The sequence below is a fragment of the Protopterus annectens genome, chromosome 10.part0 (genome assembly GCF_019279795.1).
Source record: "Protopterus annectens isolate FY-2018-M chromosome 10.part0, PAN1.0, whole genome shotgun sequence".
Taxonomy (NCBI): domain Eukaryota; kingdom Metazoa; phylum Chordata; order Ceratodontiformes; family Protopteridae; genus Protopterus; species Protopterus annectens.
This window is the reverse complement of record NC_056744.1, coordinates 1,115,442,989-1,115,461,573: the sequence shown is the minus strand read 5'-3', so window position 1 is coordinate 1,115,461,573 and position 18,585 is coordinate 1,115,442,989. Positions and strand designations below refer to the sequence as shown.

The following is an 18,585-nucleotide window of genomic DNA, read 5'->3' as shown; positions in this document are numbered from 1 at the left end:
CTGGTCATTACAAAACTATTTAATGAATGGACAGCTAGTAGCAGACAGCATTTTATGTATTAAGTTTTCATGTGGAACATAAAGACAGAAGTTTATGTTGAGAAATCAGAAGTAACAAAGAACCCTACAAGTGAGCATTGGGCTCACAAAATGAAACTGCATCTTGTAATTTTTACATTTTGGGTTATACAGCTGCATTGGAATTTAAACCATTTAATGATACTTTGTGTAAATAAGGCAAAAGAGGATGGGAATACTAGTGTTAAATCAATTACGGGGATATACTTTGTGAGTGTGTATTGAGAGGGAGAATGAACATGGGGTGTAGCTACAACTGGGCAGAGACATGTCAATACTTACGTGGACAAGGACCAGTGACAGTCACTTCTCACTTCCTAATACCTATCTCACAGGTACTAATAGCATAAGAATATAAGTAATACATTTTAAAATTTGTGTTTAATGGTTGCAGCAGTGATCATGCTGATGGATTATGGTCAACAGCTACTGGCCTCTTACACAATTTGATAACTTTATATTAGTTAGAGGTGTAATTTTTCAGGAGTAAAAAGAAAGATATCAAGGGGAAGGTTAAATCAAATGTGCCTTGAGACTATAAAGAGTTATAAGGCTTAAACTAGAGAACATGAAGAAAAGTTAGGCCATATATCATAAAGAAAATGGATTCTAGTCAGGTAACATTTTTCCAAATGAATGCACAAGTAGATGTGGGTATATCTATATCTATATATCTATATATCTATATATCTATATATATATATATAGAGAGAGAGAGAGAGGACCCAGGTGAAATAGTTCAGCAACAACATAAGAAAGTATTCTTCCTGGAATGATGACAGATAACACGGACACACTTCTATAGTCATATTCGTGACGCGATGCAAAAAGACAAGAAACAAGGAAAAGCCAAGTATAATAATGACTGTGTTTTATGTGTAATGGGGGGTCATGTGATATGGAAAGATTGTGTGAAGCATATAGTTTTATCTGTCAAAAAACGCACACATGTACACATTCTTATAGCACTGCTTAGCCTCATTCTACAAAGACTTTGTAAGACAAAAGAGAGGAGTTTCTAGAAAATGAAAAAGAAAAATTAAGCAGAGGAAATGCAATATTGCTAAAATATACAGTAGGACGTCAGGAAGGAAGCAAGGAAACTGTTCATCATTGAAGAGCTGTTAAATCTCTTGTATAACCCTCTTCTTCATGCTATAAATATTTGTGTTTATTTTTTGATATATAATTAGGTTCATAGGTTCATACTAGGCTATCTGCCCTAGGGCATTTATAAGCCTAGCCAGAGTATGTTTGACTTTCGCCACCCATTTTAAATTAATTTTGCTATGCCCTTTTTCGAGGTTAGTATACTGTGCCTCTGTCTAACAGTGACACAGAAGTGATACCCGGGGCAAACCTATGATCTCCCATTCACTCATCAAGATTCCTCTTGAAGAGAGTCAATGAGGGACTCTGCCTAACCTGGACTGGGATTTTATTCCATAGTGAAGGGAGCCTCTGGTTATGAATCTGTCCCTCCAGCATGTCCTATTTATTTCAGTGCTGAGGTTCAAGTCTCTACTCGATGGGATTTGGATTTTTTGAGGTGCAGCATGTCCCTTAATTCCGGGTTGGACATGGCCTTATACATCAGGCACAGGTCACCTCTGAGCAGTCGGTATGCCACTGAGTAGAGCTGGAGTTTCTTTAACCGGGCAGCATATGGCATCTGTTTGAGCCCTTTGATCCTCTTGGTGAGGTACTTTTGGGGTCTTTCCAGTTGCTGCAGGTGTTTGGTAAGGTACATCCCAAAAGGGCATTGTACTCGATTATGGGCCTGATGAGGGATGAGTAAAGAGGCACGATGACCTCCCTAATCTAGATGTGAATCCCTTCATGATTAGGTGGGCTATATAAAATGTTTTTCTAACCACTTTGGCCACGTGGTTGTCAAATGAGAGATTGCTATCAACTTGGGTCCCCAGGTCCCTAATGACTTCTTCTGTACTTAATGGATTACCACCTATGTGGTAATTTGGCACTTTGTTTTTGCCAAAGGGATGACTATACACTTTTGGCATTTAGCTTGAGGCCATGGCTCTGGCACCAGTTGTCTGTTTCTATGAGGCCCTTTTGGAGGATGCTTGTGTCGGCTGGAGAGTCGATTATGGCACCCGGTTTGCAGTCATCTGCGAACTTGGTCAGCCACAGTCCTTCCGTGTTGGCCTGTACCTCCGAGAAATATATACCAAACAAGAGAGGTCCCAGGACTGAGCCTTGTGGGACGCCACTTGTAACTGGTTTGGAGTCTGACATGGCTCCAGCAATTCTAACCATGTGGGTTCTGTCCTTGAGCCAGTTTGCAACCCATCTAGTGACATAGGGGTTTATATTTAAGCTGGTGAGCTTATCTATAATGCCCGAGTGGGGTATTGTATCGAAGGCTTTTGTGAGTTCCAGATAGGCTGTGTGGACCACCTTCCCTTTGTCAATGGTCTTGGTGACTGCTTCAAAGAAGTCAACCAGGTTTAAGAGGCAGGATCTGCCCTTAACAAAGCCAAACTGGGTAGGATCCAGTGTCTGTAGGTCCCCAATATCTTTATTTATGAGGTCCATAATGATCCTTTCCATAGCTTTGCAGACCAAGCTAGTCAGGCTTATGGGGCGATAGTTTCCAGGGTCCGTTGAGGCACCACCTTTGTGGAGAGGGACCACTGTTGCTGTACGCCACTCTTTGGGTACATATCCTGTAGTAAGGCTGAGATTGAACAGTAGTTTTATGTTTGGGTTTAGCTCTTCTTGGAGTTCATGTAGGACGCAGCCTGGGACACAGTCTGGTCCCACTGATGCTGTGTTTTTTGCTTTGGAGAGGGCGGCTCCCACCTGAGCATCTGAGATGTCGGGGGGGCAGCACTCTGCTGGGATAGATATTTGCCCTTTTGATGGGGAGGGGGGGGAGAAGTTTGCGCTGAACCTGTCAGCTAGGATGTTGGCAATGTTATTCTGTAAATAATTACTAATATCTTTTCCGGTGCTATAAACAAATAATGGGTCAACACCCAACTTGATTAATAAACTTTCATTGTTATTAAACAAGTTGTGAGTACAAAACATGTCAGCATTGAGTCTAAACTGAGGAAGTATGGTAGTTATAATTTTTGTTCATATATTTTAAAAGGCAAAGAAGATTGAATTAACACTTTTTCAATTAACAATAACTTTTAATGGCCACTTTAATTGTAATATCACCAGTGTGGGGTCCTTGATACAATGTGTTTCATGTCCCATATTTTACGTGGGAAAGACCATGAAAAAACTTCTCAAAAGAATATATACACATTCATATAGTATGAACAAGAAGGATATACCAAATGTTTTATATAAACTTTACATATACATTCTATAAATGCTGTTAGTTTTGTGAAGTTTGTATGTTTTATACTAGAAAAGGTGAATAAACCATAAAGGGGAGATTGGTGGGAAAATCTGATCTTCTGCAAGGAACTAATATGGAAAATTCAATTAACTGCCTACAATTCCCCAAGACTGAATGACAATGTCTCAATGGTTTGTGTTTTAATTTAGTTACCTATTAACTGGGTGATGCTTCTTTTAGGATGATTTTATGTAACGTTTAATGTATAAATGTGTTTGGGGGTCAGTTCAAATTAATTCTTCTGAGGAAGTTCATGTATTAATAATGAAAGTGCGTAAAACTAAACTACTTTTGATTATTTGTCCTCGGTGTGTATCTTCTCTGGTTGGAAATGGAGGTTGATCTTGATTGTTACGGTTTTACGGGAACTGTTCGTGGTGTTCAGCACATAAATAAACACACACACATAAGTGCACGCATCCGCGTGCATGCACACACACACACACACACACACACACACACACACACACACACACACACACACACACACACACACACACATATTTTCGTCTCTCAATAAGCAGACTTTGAAAATCACCACTCAAACAACAAATCTGAGAAGACAAGTTACTGTGTTTGCACTATCAAATGGCATACACATTTCCAGTTTTGGCTTACATTGCTTTCACTTCTTGCAATCCTTAAAAATGCTGTCTAATAAAACAATGGTATTCACATCCTTAATACATTGCTGTGAGGTCTGCGCTAATGCATGAAACATAATATTCTACAAATTTATTGATTATATGTGTTACCATTATCTTGTCATCTGAAAGTCCAACAGCTATGTATCCACTGGATTTGCCACTTAGTTCAAATTTTAAGCCAAAAGTTCCTGTTCCAGCATTTCCAGTCACAGAAGAGGACATGAAAAAGCAATCTGGATTTGAGTCAGGACTGCAATCTGCAGGGACACTGAAGCAAAATTTGGAAGTTCCACAGCCACCACTGGATATCTGTAACTGAATTCAAAAATATGTCGTCAAATACGTTTCTTGCATATTGTTATACATACATACAAATGTTTCAAGCATGGGCATTAATGCCCTTCTAGCTTGCCAATATACCAAAACACTTGTTCCCATAATAAATGTCCAGGCTGTTCTTAAAAGTATCTAAACTAGTACTTGCTTTAATGTAATTTGGTAGTCTGTTCCAAGCATCAGCTACTCTGTCAGAGAACCAGTTAGTACACTTCTCATTCCTATAGAACCTTCTACAGAGGTTGTCTGATGATTCTCTAGTACTTTTTGATAACCCCCAACATTCCCAGAGATAGATGTCCCTATATGCCCTATATTCCTGAATAAGATTTCATCTTAAATATCTGTAAGAGACACTATACACGTTCAGATATTTTAGTCTTTCATAATAACTTAGATTTTCACATCCATGGATGACCTTGGTATATTTTTGCAGTACTCTTTCCAGTTTATTCATGCTTGTTTTCCTATAGGGTTTTCATATTGTTATTCCATACTCAAGTTTGGGTCTAATGTAACTAACAAACAATGACTTCATTATGTTTGATTTCCTAGACTTTATAAATATTTTCATACAACCTATAGTTCTATAACTATCATTACCCAAGTGGTTGATATGATTAGAAAAACTCATAGCTGAATCTATCCATATACCAAGGTCCTTAAATGAGTCTACAGTTTCAATCACTGTGTGTTGTATTAAATATTCACCTTTCAGTTTATATTTCCCAAATCTCATATGCTTAGTTTTTTATATATTTATCAACATATTATTCTCTTGTGCCCAAATGGTCAATTTAGTCAAATTATTTTGCAGACATGCCTTATCTGTAGCACTTGTAATCAGTTTACCCAATTTCAGGTCATCAGCATATAGACTGTAGAACACCTTAGATGAAAAGGTAAGGTCTGAAAGATACAACCTAAACAAGTAAGGGCCTAGGACAGAGCCCTGTGGGACACCTTGACTGTAACCGAGGATTTCACCTGTCCAGTTGGTGTGTGATCCTTGCCATGTCCTATTTGTAAGCCATGCAGCTATCAATCTTATCAACAGTACATCAATACCTAGTTGTACTAATTTATTGATCAGTGTTTTGTGTATGACCCTTTCAAATGCTGAAGTTAAATCTATATAAATTACATCACAGCACAATCTTTCATTCATAGCTGTTATTATACTGTTATAGAACATGAAGTTACAGGTGGTAATAGATCTATTTTCAACATATGGATGCTGATATATGGTTTCAAGTCTCAACCTATCCAGTTCTGACAATAACTTATCCAATATTACCTTCTCCATTATTTTTCCATAACATGGAAGTAGATTTAAGGATCTATATGTCTCTGGGTTTGTCCTACTCCCCTTTCCCTTAAAGACAGGTTTAATAAGTGCATGTCTCTAATCTTGAGGAATCTCCCCATATTTATATGACCTAGTGAATAAGGACTATAATGGTAGTGTAAGTTCTTGCTGAAGTGTTCTCAGGCCATTGTTACTTATTCTGTCTCCTTCCTGCACTTTGTTTGGATCCAGTTTGCACAGTTCTTTTTCAATATAATCTAATTTGACTCCAGTATCTGGGGTTACCTGGATGTCAGTAGGATAACATACCACCCCTTTTGTGAAGCCAAACTGTTTTGCATACGATTTTGTAAATATATCTATAATCTGTTGTGTCTGAGAATAAATTTTAAAATCTGCACACAGTTTATCAATTTGTGTATCTTTACTCCTTCCACATCTTATATATCTATAAAAGGTTTCCTAGTATGCTCAATATCTTTATATAAATTTTCTTCAAAATTTTCTTGATCTTGTCTAACACTATGCTTAATCTGTTTGTCCAGCTTATTTATTTCAGTTTTCAAAGTTGAAGTTCGACCTCTCTTCCATTTCTTATATTTTTTCTCTCACCTTAATCAGGTATCTTGTTCTTATGGAAATACACCCCCTTGATGTTATGTATCTAGATCCTGATGTTAAACATTTTTTGACCTTTTGCACTCAAACAATTTCTCTTTCAAAACTTTCCACATTCCATCTGCAGTTTTTGCAGTGAACACCTCACTCCAGTTAGTTTTATATAGTAACTGTTTTGCTTCCCTATACTCTGTAAGTAACCTTCTGTGCATTGGCTTAGATTTCAGTTTGGCAGAATTATCTAGCAACAAATTAACCTTAAAAACACCATGATCACTGCACATCAATGGTGTTAAAACTTGACTTGAAGTTACACTAATTTCTTTGGGAACACATACAATGTCTAGTATATTCTGTCCCCTTGTAGTTTTTTTTTTACAATCTGAAGCATTTATTGTTCCTGAAACTCTGTGAATAATTTCTTTACTAACATTGTTGAATCAATATCATTCCAGTCTGTTTCTGGTAAATTTAAGTCCCCAGCTAATATTATTCTTCCTTCCTGTGTTTCATGTAAGAAATGTATGAATTACTCTAGGTCATCTGCATTTGACTTTGGTGGTCTGTACACTCCAACAATTGTTATATGTTTCAGGGTTGTCTTTATTGTCACAGTTACACAGTCTATAGTACTGGTGTTATCACTGAACATGTAATAATCACAGGTCTCATAGCTATCTTTAATCCCTATCATAACACCTCCACCTGATTTTTTGTTAGAATTTTTGTTACAGTAAAAATATTTATACCCTGTCAGAACTGGTTTCCAGTCATTGTTCTTTAACCATATTTCACAAACAATAACAGCATCAATCTTGTGGCAATGTAGCAAATTTTCTAATAAAATAACTTTATTATTAATGCTCCTAGCATTAACAACCATCAGAAATGCATCAGATGTTACTATCTGTGAACTGTTACATTTGTGACCTGGCAAAAATCCTGGCTAGTATTTGTTAAATATTGCAAAATATCTGCTGAAAAAATTCTCTTCCCTGATCTAGACAAATGCATACCATTCTGTCTGAACATGTGTGCCCAAAAGAAGGCTTGGATGCTCTACACATTTCCATTTTTTAAAACAGGACATTTTTTCCATGTAGGTATTTACCCAAAAAATCTTTTCATTCCTGGTGACCTGATTATCCTTTCTACAGGTGATTTGTGAAAAATATGTCCTGACACCAGTACAAGCTATACTGTCTAGGAGGGCTGTCAGTTCCAGACTAACAGTCAGAGAATCTTTGTTGGTGACATCATTTGTATTAACATGAATAAAACCAGATCCATACTTCCTTACATTAAGGCATTCTAAGGCTTCTTTCACATCTTCTATATTTGCTCCTGGCAATCATAACTACTACTGCTATGTTCATACCACACACAAGATTGCAGGTACAAAACAATGGTATTACCTTAAATGCTAAAAAATAGTACAGTCATTCATTCTCTACCTATTAAACCATAAAGAGAAAAGAAATATTTATCATCAGTAAGCAGATGCAAATGCATCATAGGATGTGGGAAAACACATGTCCACACACAAAAACACACACGTACAACTATGGGTAGTTTAGTGAAATGCCATTTCATTTATAGAAAATCTTTGGGAAATGGAAGAAAACTGAAGCTTCAAGCAAAAACCCACATAAACCCAGGGAGAATGTTCCAACTCCAGATGCAAGTCATCCCAGATGAAAGCCAAAACAGGCAACTAGCACTGTGTGGCAACCTCAATAACTGCTCCATCTCTGTGCTGCCCAAAGCTAGTACAGTCTTCCTTAAATGGATTAATGTGCTGACTCCTTATAGCATCATTAGTTTCAAGATTAGCCTACCTCTGAGGCTCACAGAATGATTATGAAGTTTTGTTAGGTAATGCCATAACAACCAGTGACAGAATCAACTTACAGCTGTCGTACACATAACAGCAGTCAGCAAACAGCTAGAATGTGAGCAGTATATTGTATATTTTGTTAATGTTAATGGTAGTGTTATATGTTTTGTAACATTACAGTACAGAACTAATTCTGCACCACAACACATCTGCAGAACCCGTAGTCATGAAATATGTGACTGCTAGGATATGATTCTATCCAATGGTTACTTACAAAATTACCAAGCAAATACCACATTTCAGCACACACATGAATTATGTCAGCTGTAAAGTTTAAGAGACCATGACAGGCAGAAGGCATACTGCAAAGCTAATTTGGAGACTTATGAAATAGCAAAGTTAAGGGCATTTAGAGAGACCATTTAGAAATAAAACAGAATGTGAGGGCTTATCTCAGTTTGCAGCCTCCTCCAAATAAGCACTGGCATGTCATGGGTTTAGAAATGAAAGTGGTATTGTAGTATTGTAGGAAAAGTATGTGTAAGTGGATCGTACACTGGTACATGTTACAGTCTGTTTGGGTGCAGGTGAAGGAGACATAATGATGGAGAGTTTTCTCTTTTTGTCAGTCCCTCTCTTTATTCTATGGAGTTGGCATTTAATAACTGTAAACATGATTACTAGGACTGCAGAAACTTAAGGAAAAGGACACCGCCCACTGTCACTCTAAAGGTGTCTAATCCTGGATGAGATGGTACAAATATGAAATGGGAAGGATGGGCATTTTTTTTTCTTTTTCTTTCCTTTTTTTTTTTAACTTTTTTTTTAAATTATGAAAATTACACTTCTATATTCAGGACAACTTTATTTATAACAAAAAATTAAACTGACAGATGGGGTTCCAGCCAGTGACACCATTAAAGCCTGACAGTAGGGCATTTGGCAACCCATTGTTATTAGGCTAAGAGATATGAAACTAGGTGAATATGGATGTTTGATTATGGAGTACTTCATTAAACTGTATTGTTCACTTAGTGATGTGTAATTAACTAACACTTGAAGTTGGGCATGACCTCCTTACCATCTACGATACTATTATTATACAGACTTTAGTACAAAGTGTGCTGTCTTTCCTACTTTACTTTGTTGATAATGATGGCTCCAGAAATTTTTCTTGGAACTGTAGACTCTTATCATGTCACGATGAAAGACATAACTCACAATGTCTCACTTCATGAATAAATATAAGGGCTATTATATTTCCATGCTAAACGCATGAATATGAATTTCTTCCTTCCAATAAAGACAAGCAGTAGTGTAGCAAGGGTGTGGTGAATGGGACATGTGCCTGAGAGGAAGGTGTTAGAGGGCATAATCCCAAAGTGCCACTCTTGCATTCTTCTTTCTATACTGGCATGTCTGAATCCCAGTACAGAAAGCAACTTGCAAATTTGCAATTTTTTTTTTTTGCTCTTCCAATGTAGAGGTGTGGCAGGGAAGGGCATGTGCTCCAGACTACCATGAACAGTCTGACTGAGCAGCACTTCTTTTTGTTTGTTTTTTCCAATGAACAGCTGTGGCAGGGAGGCGGCATGAGCATTGGACTGCCATATGCAGTCTATTGGAGTTGTCTTTTTTGCTCTTCCAAAGAAAAGCTATGGCAGGGAGGGGGCATTTGTCTTAGACGGGACATGTCTCGGGGAGGGGGGGCATGTGCTCCAGACTGCTATGAGCAGACAATTGGAGCTGCCCTTTTTTTTGTCTTCTGTTTTAGCAAGGGGGTGTGGCACTAGTTCAAGGACTGGCCCAGAGTGCTGGCTGAGCCAGCTATGCCTCTGAAGACAACTATTCAACTAGGTCTTGTTGGCAGAACACTTTAAACTAAAAAAACAATGGGCAATGATGTAGTAGTGAAACTACATTGTATGGAAGAAGCTATTTTTCTAAGGAAGCTGATTCTGCTTACCAAGAATGCTTTGCATGTGTAGGTAAATCACTACCTAGTATCTACCATGATGACATTTTTTGTGTGGTTAGAGAGAAAAAGTGAGGAAGCAGTGAAACTTAAGATCAAATAAATTATAGTCTTCATTTTCTTTCCAAATTACTTATAACTTTAATATAAGGGCTGGGTTTCAGAAACATCCCATGTGGCTGTACAAAGCATAACAACACAATTAAAGTAGTTCAGTGCAAATTAAACAGATTAATAATGTAATAGGAGACACTTAGCATGATGAAGATGACCTAAGTAAGGAAAACTCGGGCAAAATCTCCATGGGTTAGTTAAAGAATGGCAATGAGCAATGAAGACTATGTGACTTAAGGAGACTAGTAACATGTTTGTAGCATGCCTGTGATGAAGTATGCTAACACACACAATAATGCTCTTCTATGAGAACAACTGATCCCTAATGAGGGCTTTATGGCAAAGTTCCTACCAATTTATTTATGGAAAGGTTGTGTACGACAGTGAGACGTCTTCTGATTGCATGAACGTTGAGAAGCAAAGAAGGACCACAGGAAGAGTGCATCAAGGATATGGAAGTAGTGGTATACATTTTGGTGGGGCTGATGTCCATTTGCCTTTTTTTAAAGAATGATAGGACACAGCAGTAAGAGGACAGTGTGAGCAGGACAGTGGTTATATGGATGTTAGCAGCAGCAGCCAAACACAAAACACTAGTAAAGACACAAAAGGGGGGAATGCAAGTGAGAGATACAGACAGACAGAGGAAAGGCAATTGTTGGAGGATTGGATCACATACTGGGGAGGGAAAGAAAACTCCATGAATGAAGACAGAGTGGGCTGACAGGTGACATTTGAACTACTCAGGATTGCATCCTGCCAGAGATTAGTAACATCCATGACTGCAGTCCTTGTTGGGCTCAACAACTGGTGCCCTGAAACAGATGGCTAGGCAGAGGTACAACTCAGCCTGCCATATAAGGATGTGCTCCAGGTAACTGATCCTGCAGTCTAGCAACTGATCCAACAAAACCTTCATCACACTGTCCAACTCCTGCCAAGTTACATACCATGATCTACCAGTCTCATCACCAGACAGACAGCTTACACATGCCCTCACTGGTGTAAGACCACCAGAGCCCACCACTGAACACCCCAGGTTGCCTCTTGTTGGATGACTTAGTTACCCTGCAGAGTCACCCAGCAGGTTGATGATTTAACGTGCTGGATGACTTAATTACCCAAGTAGTAGGCATGGAGAAAGATGGACACCCAATAGGGAGTGAAAGGCAAGTTGATGATTAAGTAACTACTGCCACACTATAGCCACAGCTGTGGTTGATACTGCCTAAAACAGTAACATAAATAGATAGTAACAAACCCAAACTAACGAATAAATGTAAAAGAAGGACTGCAATAAAAAGAGACACATAACAGTGAAAAACATTAGAAGTATTTTGCAGTTCTGTCAGGCATAAAAGTACCTGAAGGAGTAATATAGTATAGGACATAGAAGGAAGTGGCAGACATGGCATATTATACAGGGGCCTACAAGGCAATATGTGAACCATAAAACAATAAAATGTCTCAGAAATGCCTTCATAAAAATTGCTTGTCTTTTATTAAACTGTTATTCTCTGCATAACAAAATTTTGTCAGAACTTAAAGCAATTTTCCTCAACTCTAAATACTTTCAATACTACAAATCACATGACTAAGTAACCAATCATATACGCTCTTTTCAAATTTCAACTTAAAATATAAAAAACTGTGTCTACATAAAATATATGTAAGAACAAACATGAAAATTTGCAAAATGATAACTTAAAATAATAGTATAAACAATTTCCAGTAAAAATACTACAGCTTTGCAATTCTCAGCTATAAAACAATTAAAAATTCTCATTCAATCTAGGGTTACAAAAGCCACCAGTGAAATTTTCTAGCCATCAACTTGACTTCCCAGCATTCTGTCCTGTCAGAAATAACCACTTTTTCCAAAACAAAAATATACATTTGTTAATCAACACAAGTTTTTGCCTGTTTATCAAATTCTCTTTTACTTGTACAGACATGCTCATAAATTCTAATTTGTAATGCTTCTCTTGGTTTCCAACGTAAAAGGAGGAGTAAGACAACCAAGTGGCCTAACAAACTTCACCCCATGTAACACAAGTGTATTTACCCAAGCAAAAAAGATGTTTTAGGTATGTGAGGATAGAAATATTCACGTTGTCGAAAATTAACCTACACTGTGGACATGACCCAGATTTGAACATCCTCCTACTAGATACACTACCTGTCATTTCATCCTCATACCTTTTTTTCCAGCAAACCATTTATGTTCAAATTTCTTTTAAAAACAAACTTGGAGACCCGCCCAAGTTCATTAAGATATCCTGCAGGTACAAAGAAGGCTAACCATTTTTTTTCTGAAAGATTTTCTTAAATTAAAATGGCCTAATACAGACAGTTTTTGGAATTCCAAAAACAAGGACCAATATAACCCTCCATCGCATCCCACTGTAGTTTTGTCTGGATCTAAGACTGAGGCTAGGCTTTACTGGTAAACAAAAAACTTAATTTATTTCAGTGAGAAACCACATGTATTAAGGTATTTGTGGATTTTTTTATCCAAGTTGTTGAAAATTTACTTTTTTAAGGAATGTGTATTTATTCCAATAGATCCTAAAGATTTGTATTTAGTTACATTACATGAGTCAGGCATGGAATGGCTTCATCAAACTCTTGTTGTCAATGGTTCCCTTTCTAATGATAATGGTTTATTTTGAGGGTGAATGTTTTCAACCAATCAAGGGGGTAACAATGGGCTCTTCTTCTGCGCCAGTTTTTGGCAATATTGTGATGCAATACTGGAAAACTCATAAATTATGGAACGTCCTTATTGGTCTGTAATATTTTGTTATATTTGTGGTTTTTGGACAACATCTTTATTTGGCGGGCTGATACTATGGAATCATTTGAGGATTTTTTTAACACAGTAGAGTTTAAGTTTACTTGTGAAAAAAAACAGGGTTTATTACTTATTTGGATGTTGTGATCTCCAAAAATTTGAATGTAATGAGAATTGGATCTAATACTTTTAGGAAGCCCACAACTGAATATAATTTATTTTTTGTACTTTGTCACAAACTGATTTGGGATGACTATCTATGCTCACAAAAATAAATAAATAAATAAAAGAAATAAAATAAAATACATAGAGGTCGGAACCTGGTTTACTCTAACTGACTAAAAAAAAACTAAAATCGTATAGTATTTCTTGCAAGTATATAAGAGGTAAACTTTGTCTAGTGTTTAAGGCACTCAATTAGGAAGTATTTTGCATTGAGCTTGGACACAGAAAAATACACAAACAGGAAGAGAGGTCCACTGTATAGGGAGGAAATAACAGAAATAAATATGGTCATTGCTCAATTTATTCCTAGGATCTGGAGTGCTTTATCAATTGGTTAGGAATATCAGAATTCTGACATATTAAAAAAAAACTGGATGATTCTGAATGACAGAAAATTTGCATTAGATGTGAAATAAGAAATACTATTAAAGGGTCTTGTGACCTAATCAGCAGCATATTTAAACTTATGAACCTAACAGTGGTTATTATAAAGAGCAGTCCATACCTGGTTTGTCAGAGAACAGTGGTGCAGGGGACAGAGAATTCAAAAATTAAAGAGGTATCAACTATGCCCATATCCCAAGTCATGGCCAGCAGTTTCCATGACACAAAAGACTGAAAACCCAATGGCAAGAGGGGAAGCAGAAGATGCAGTATAAGCCAGTAAGGGGAGATTTCCATTTACTGCAATGTAGTTCGGTCTCGGAGTTGGTTTATTTAAGTAGCGGGGGTGTGGTGGGTGCAGGAGGGCTGCATAAAGCAGTTTAATGGTTTGTTTGGGTTTTTGTTATTTTTTTCCGGCCATTTGACATTTTGCCGGTTCGCTCTATTGGGTTCGATCATTACGTGTTCGAACATCTGAATTTTCGATCACGTAATATAGACCCAAAAGACAGACAGTGCCAGAAGCTGAGGCCCTTGTAAGTTAAAGGTTAGGATTATTATGTATAAAATAACAAAAACAATGATTCCTTAATAAGAAAGAAGGTGATATCACAGGCTGGTATGAACTGATCTAAAATTACAAAAAAAAAAAAAAAAAAACTAACAGGTCAGAAAACTGTCTGGCATGATTGAACTGTGGAAAAAATTGTCTGGGAAGGGAACTCTATCAGACATGTCAGGATTCAAGAAAGCATAGAGATTTAAAATGGAACATAAAATACCTCAACCTACAATGCCACCAAAGTGAGAATGATAAACAATGCCCTTCTTCAACAAAACAGATATAAGAAGGGTTGAGTTTTAGAATTGTGTCCAAAAACTGCTGCTCCAATGAGACCTAGGTATAGTGTCTAAAAGGGGCCAGTATGAAAAATGTAAAATCTTCCAATTGTAAATGACAGGATAAGCCATCTAGCCAATCAAGAAGTAATCAATCAGGTTAGTTTTAGAAACTAGTAGTAAGTATTAAAATAAAGGTACCTGATAACACAGCTAAGAGATAAAAACACAACTTTAATATAACAAACAGTAAGCGCTTTCACGATATTTCAAATTGCTTCATCAGACTGAATCAATTTATAGCATGAAGGAACCAAACAAAAATGTTTAAGAACCATTTAAAGTGACCAACATATGATAAAAAGATATATAAAAATATATATATATATAAGATGCATAGCACAAAAACCTGCTAATATGCTTGTAAATAAACAAATGACATACATATATATATATATATATATATATATATATATATATATATATATATATCAAAGAAAACCTCAGTGCTTCAGTGGGTGTGCTTTAAGAAAATGTTTAAGTGAAGAAGCACCATTAAGACCTGGTGGTCTAGCTGCACTGAAATACAATATCCATTTTTGTTCAGCTATTTCAGTTCAATTTATGGCATCACCCCCCTCTGACACATATATTAACTAATTCTAAAACCATGAATTTGAGACTATGTTCAGTACCAAAATGAAGAACATGTTGTGCTAAAGCATTGTTGTCCTTACAATTCCTAATGTCCCCATAATGTTCTAATATTCCCTCTTTAAGGGAACAATTTGTTTTACCAATATAAAACATGCTACAGATGCAACAAAAACAAAAATATACCAGATTGCTAGTCTTGCAATCTGCATACAAATTTAGCTCTATTTTAAAATTCATAGAAGGATGTGTATAGTAAGCTCTAGTGTGAATGTATTTACATGCCTGGCAATTCCTACATGTATAAGTACCTAATCTATCAGAAAACAATCTATCTATAGGTTTTTTGTGAATTATAACATAGATGCTTCTTTAATGATCTATTATTCTTGAAGGTGAAGTGCGGGACTATATCTATGACCCCTTTTAAACCAAGACAAAAGTGCAATCCAACTAATAAGCAGAAAAGGACATTGAATCAGGAACCAAACTTGAAAAAATTGAACCAGGAATTTATTACACTCAGACCACATAAAAAAGCAAAAAAAAAAGCACAAACCACACATTACATTATTCTTATTCACAAATATTAACGCTTCACAAAGCTGGACTTCATCAGATGATTCCATTACAACAAATTATTCCCTTATATAGTGTATCAATGAATTAATTATTCAATTAATGCATTTAAAAAGTTTTTTTAAAAAAGTTTTAAAAAAAAATATTATAAAAGAAAAATGTTTAAATTCATTTGTTTGTTTGTTTTCCTTCCTATTTATTATATTACATACTACAATAAAATAAAATTTAATGTTAATTTTATATATTTTTAAAATTATTTAAAAAATTTTTAAAATTATATTTATTAAAACCATTATATCAAATGTCTTTTCATGCCATCATGCCATAGTGAAATGAGTATTTTGAAATCACCTGTACTACCACCACCATAAAATGTGAACTCATTTAAAATATTTATTATTACCATTGTTTATAATTTGGCTGCTCTTAACTTCAGAATGGGTGTAATACTAATATATTCATTTAACCCTATGACCCCTTTTAACTCATCTACTGTATTCTAAATATTGCAGTTCTTTCTAACAACATCACAGAAAACATTAATGTTACTAGAAAAAGAAATAGGAAATCTAGAAAATGTTGAGGGGTATGTGCCGAAGTTTGTTCTGTTTCAACCACCCTCCCTAAAAAAAGGTTTACATTTATTTTGTCTCTCACTCATGCTATATCAATGCCAGAGTCAATCTCCTGTTCATTATATCCTCTGCTCAAAAAAATCAGATTTCAGCTACATTAAAGCTATTCTCAACTGTTAATCATCATTATATAGCCGAATTATCCTAAAAAATTGGCCCTTCATTACATTCCGTGGAATGTGCCTGGGGTGCATACTTTCCCTATGTAGTAAGTTGTTCTTTCGAACTGGTTTCCTATATAAACTCATCTTCACCTTCTGGCATTCAGCCTTACTAACAGTAATGTCTAGAAAGTCAATTTCATGTAAAGAATAATTATATGTGAATCTTAGAAAATTAGTGGAATCCTGCAGATATACAATGAATTTCCCCAGCATATCCAATGTACCCCCCATAATAAAAACATATCATCCACAAATCGTACATACCATAAAACATATCTAGAGAACTCATTAGCAGATAGTATTTGTTCCCTTTCCCATTTAGTAAGTGCAAGGTTGGCATAGCTATTGGCACATTGCCACGCCAACCCTCTGCACAAAAAAATCCTCTTCAAATACAAATACATTATCTAGAATTATTTCTAGTAGTGTACAAATCAGACTGACTTTCTCATTAGTAAAACATGGGTGTTCATTTAAAATCATCCTGATATTCTCAATGCCCCAGTTATTAGGAATTACTGTAAAGAGAGATTATATATCTAGTGTCACCAACCAGTAGTCATGCATTAGACTTCTAGTTGTTGTATATAGTTTCTCCAAAATTGATTTAGTATCTCTAAGTATTGTCTCATAACCTTCTAAAAGTGGATGTCAATTCTTTTCCACAAATATGGAAAGGGGTTCTGTTACCCATCCCCGCCATATACAACAGGGTGCATGGGATTTTGGATCCTTATGTACTTTTGGTAGTCCATATACCATTGGAATCCATGGATTCTCAACTTTAAAATATTTGAAAAGACTTTCAGTGATCATTCCCGTCATAAGCATATCAAAAACATAAAAAGAAACATTTTCAATGATAGCATTCACAGCCACTTTAGATACATTGGAATAAGTTCTATCATCCTCAAGATGTTTCTTCATTTGCATAATATATAGATCTCTGTGTAAAATTACAATTCTGCCACCCTTATCAGCCTGTTTGATAACAATAGACTGCATATATTTAAGTTCACTAAGTGCATTATATTCACCAACATTCATATTAAAAAAGGTAGCTTTAACATCAGATTCATATGCCTGTCTAATCTGTTGTTCGCATAAATTAATAAAAGCATCCACCATGGGATTGGGTGGGGTTATGTAGGTGCTTGGTTTTCTAAACAATTGAACATCATCTGTATGGCCTCTAAACATAGCCTCAAGTGTTAAAGTTCTGCCATATAGCTTTAACTCTTTCAGAATGTCTACTAAATTTGATTGATAAATGAAAGGCCCTTATTCAATAGAGATATCTGTGCTGGTGTTAACACTGTGCTAGAGATATTTATGTTATTTAATAATAACAATGTTAACATTATTTATGTTATGAGATATTATGTTGGTTACTTTAAATAGTTCTTAAAGATTTTTGATTGGTTCCTTGATACCATAAATTGATTGCTGTTATTTGAATTAATTTAGTCTGATGAAGTGATTTGAATTATCGTGAAAGCGCGTACTGTTTGGTATATTAAAGTTGTGTTTTTACCTCTTAGCTGTGTTATCTGGTACCTTTATTTTATTACTTACTACTTGCTTTGGTTTATTGGTACCAGGTTATACTTGTTTGTCCTGTTTCTTTTTTTTTTTGTTTTAGTTTTAGAAAATGATTGAACCAGTGGAAAAAAAGTGATCACTGGAGTGGTTAACAGCAAAGTACAAAAATGACTTTAGCTGAAGGAAAGGTACTGGATAAACAGGACTTTTAATGACTAAAGAGAAGTGTCATCCTCAGGCCTCTAGCATAAAAGGGGTGAGAACAGATTATACAGGAGGGATAAAGACAGGGAGTGATATCAAGTTGCATGGGGTTACAACTAGTCAAAGAACTGCCAGAAAGTGCATAATGTAAAGCAGCTTATATTAAGAAGGCTTTCCAAAGCATTTGGTAAACGGAGGTGGGGTGTAGGGGGGGTTATTTTGGCTAAAAAAAGGATTAATAAAGTTCAAGAAGAGGGGTCCCCTGACT

The 18,585-nt window shown here is 36.0% G+C and overlaps 1 protein-coding gene across 2 annotated transcripts in view; it reads right to left on the bottom strand.

Moving 5' to 3' along the window:
* LOC122813500 (putative ferric-chelate reductase 1) overlaps positions 1-18,585 on the bottom strand; it is a 948,313-nt gene that overhangs the window by 459,062 nt on the left and 470,666 nt on the right. For both annotated transcript variants that reach the window (XM_044085846.1, XM_044085847.1), the window contains exon 6: positions 4,213-4,419. In XM_044085846.1, the coding sequence (XP_043941781.1) occupies positions 4,213-4,419 (207 nt within the window). The remainder of the gene's footprint in view (positions 1-4,212; positions 4,420-18,585) is intronic.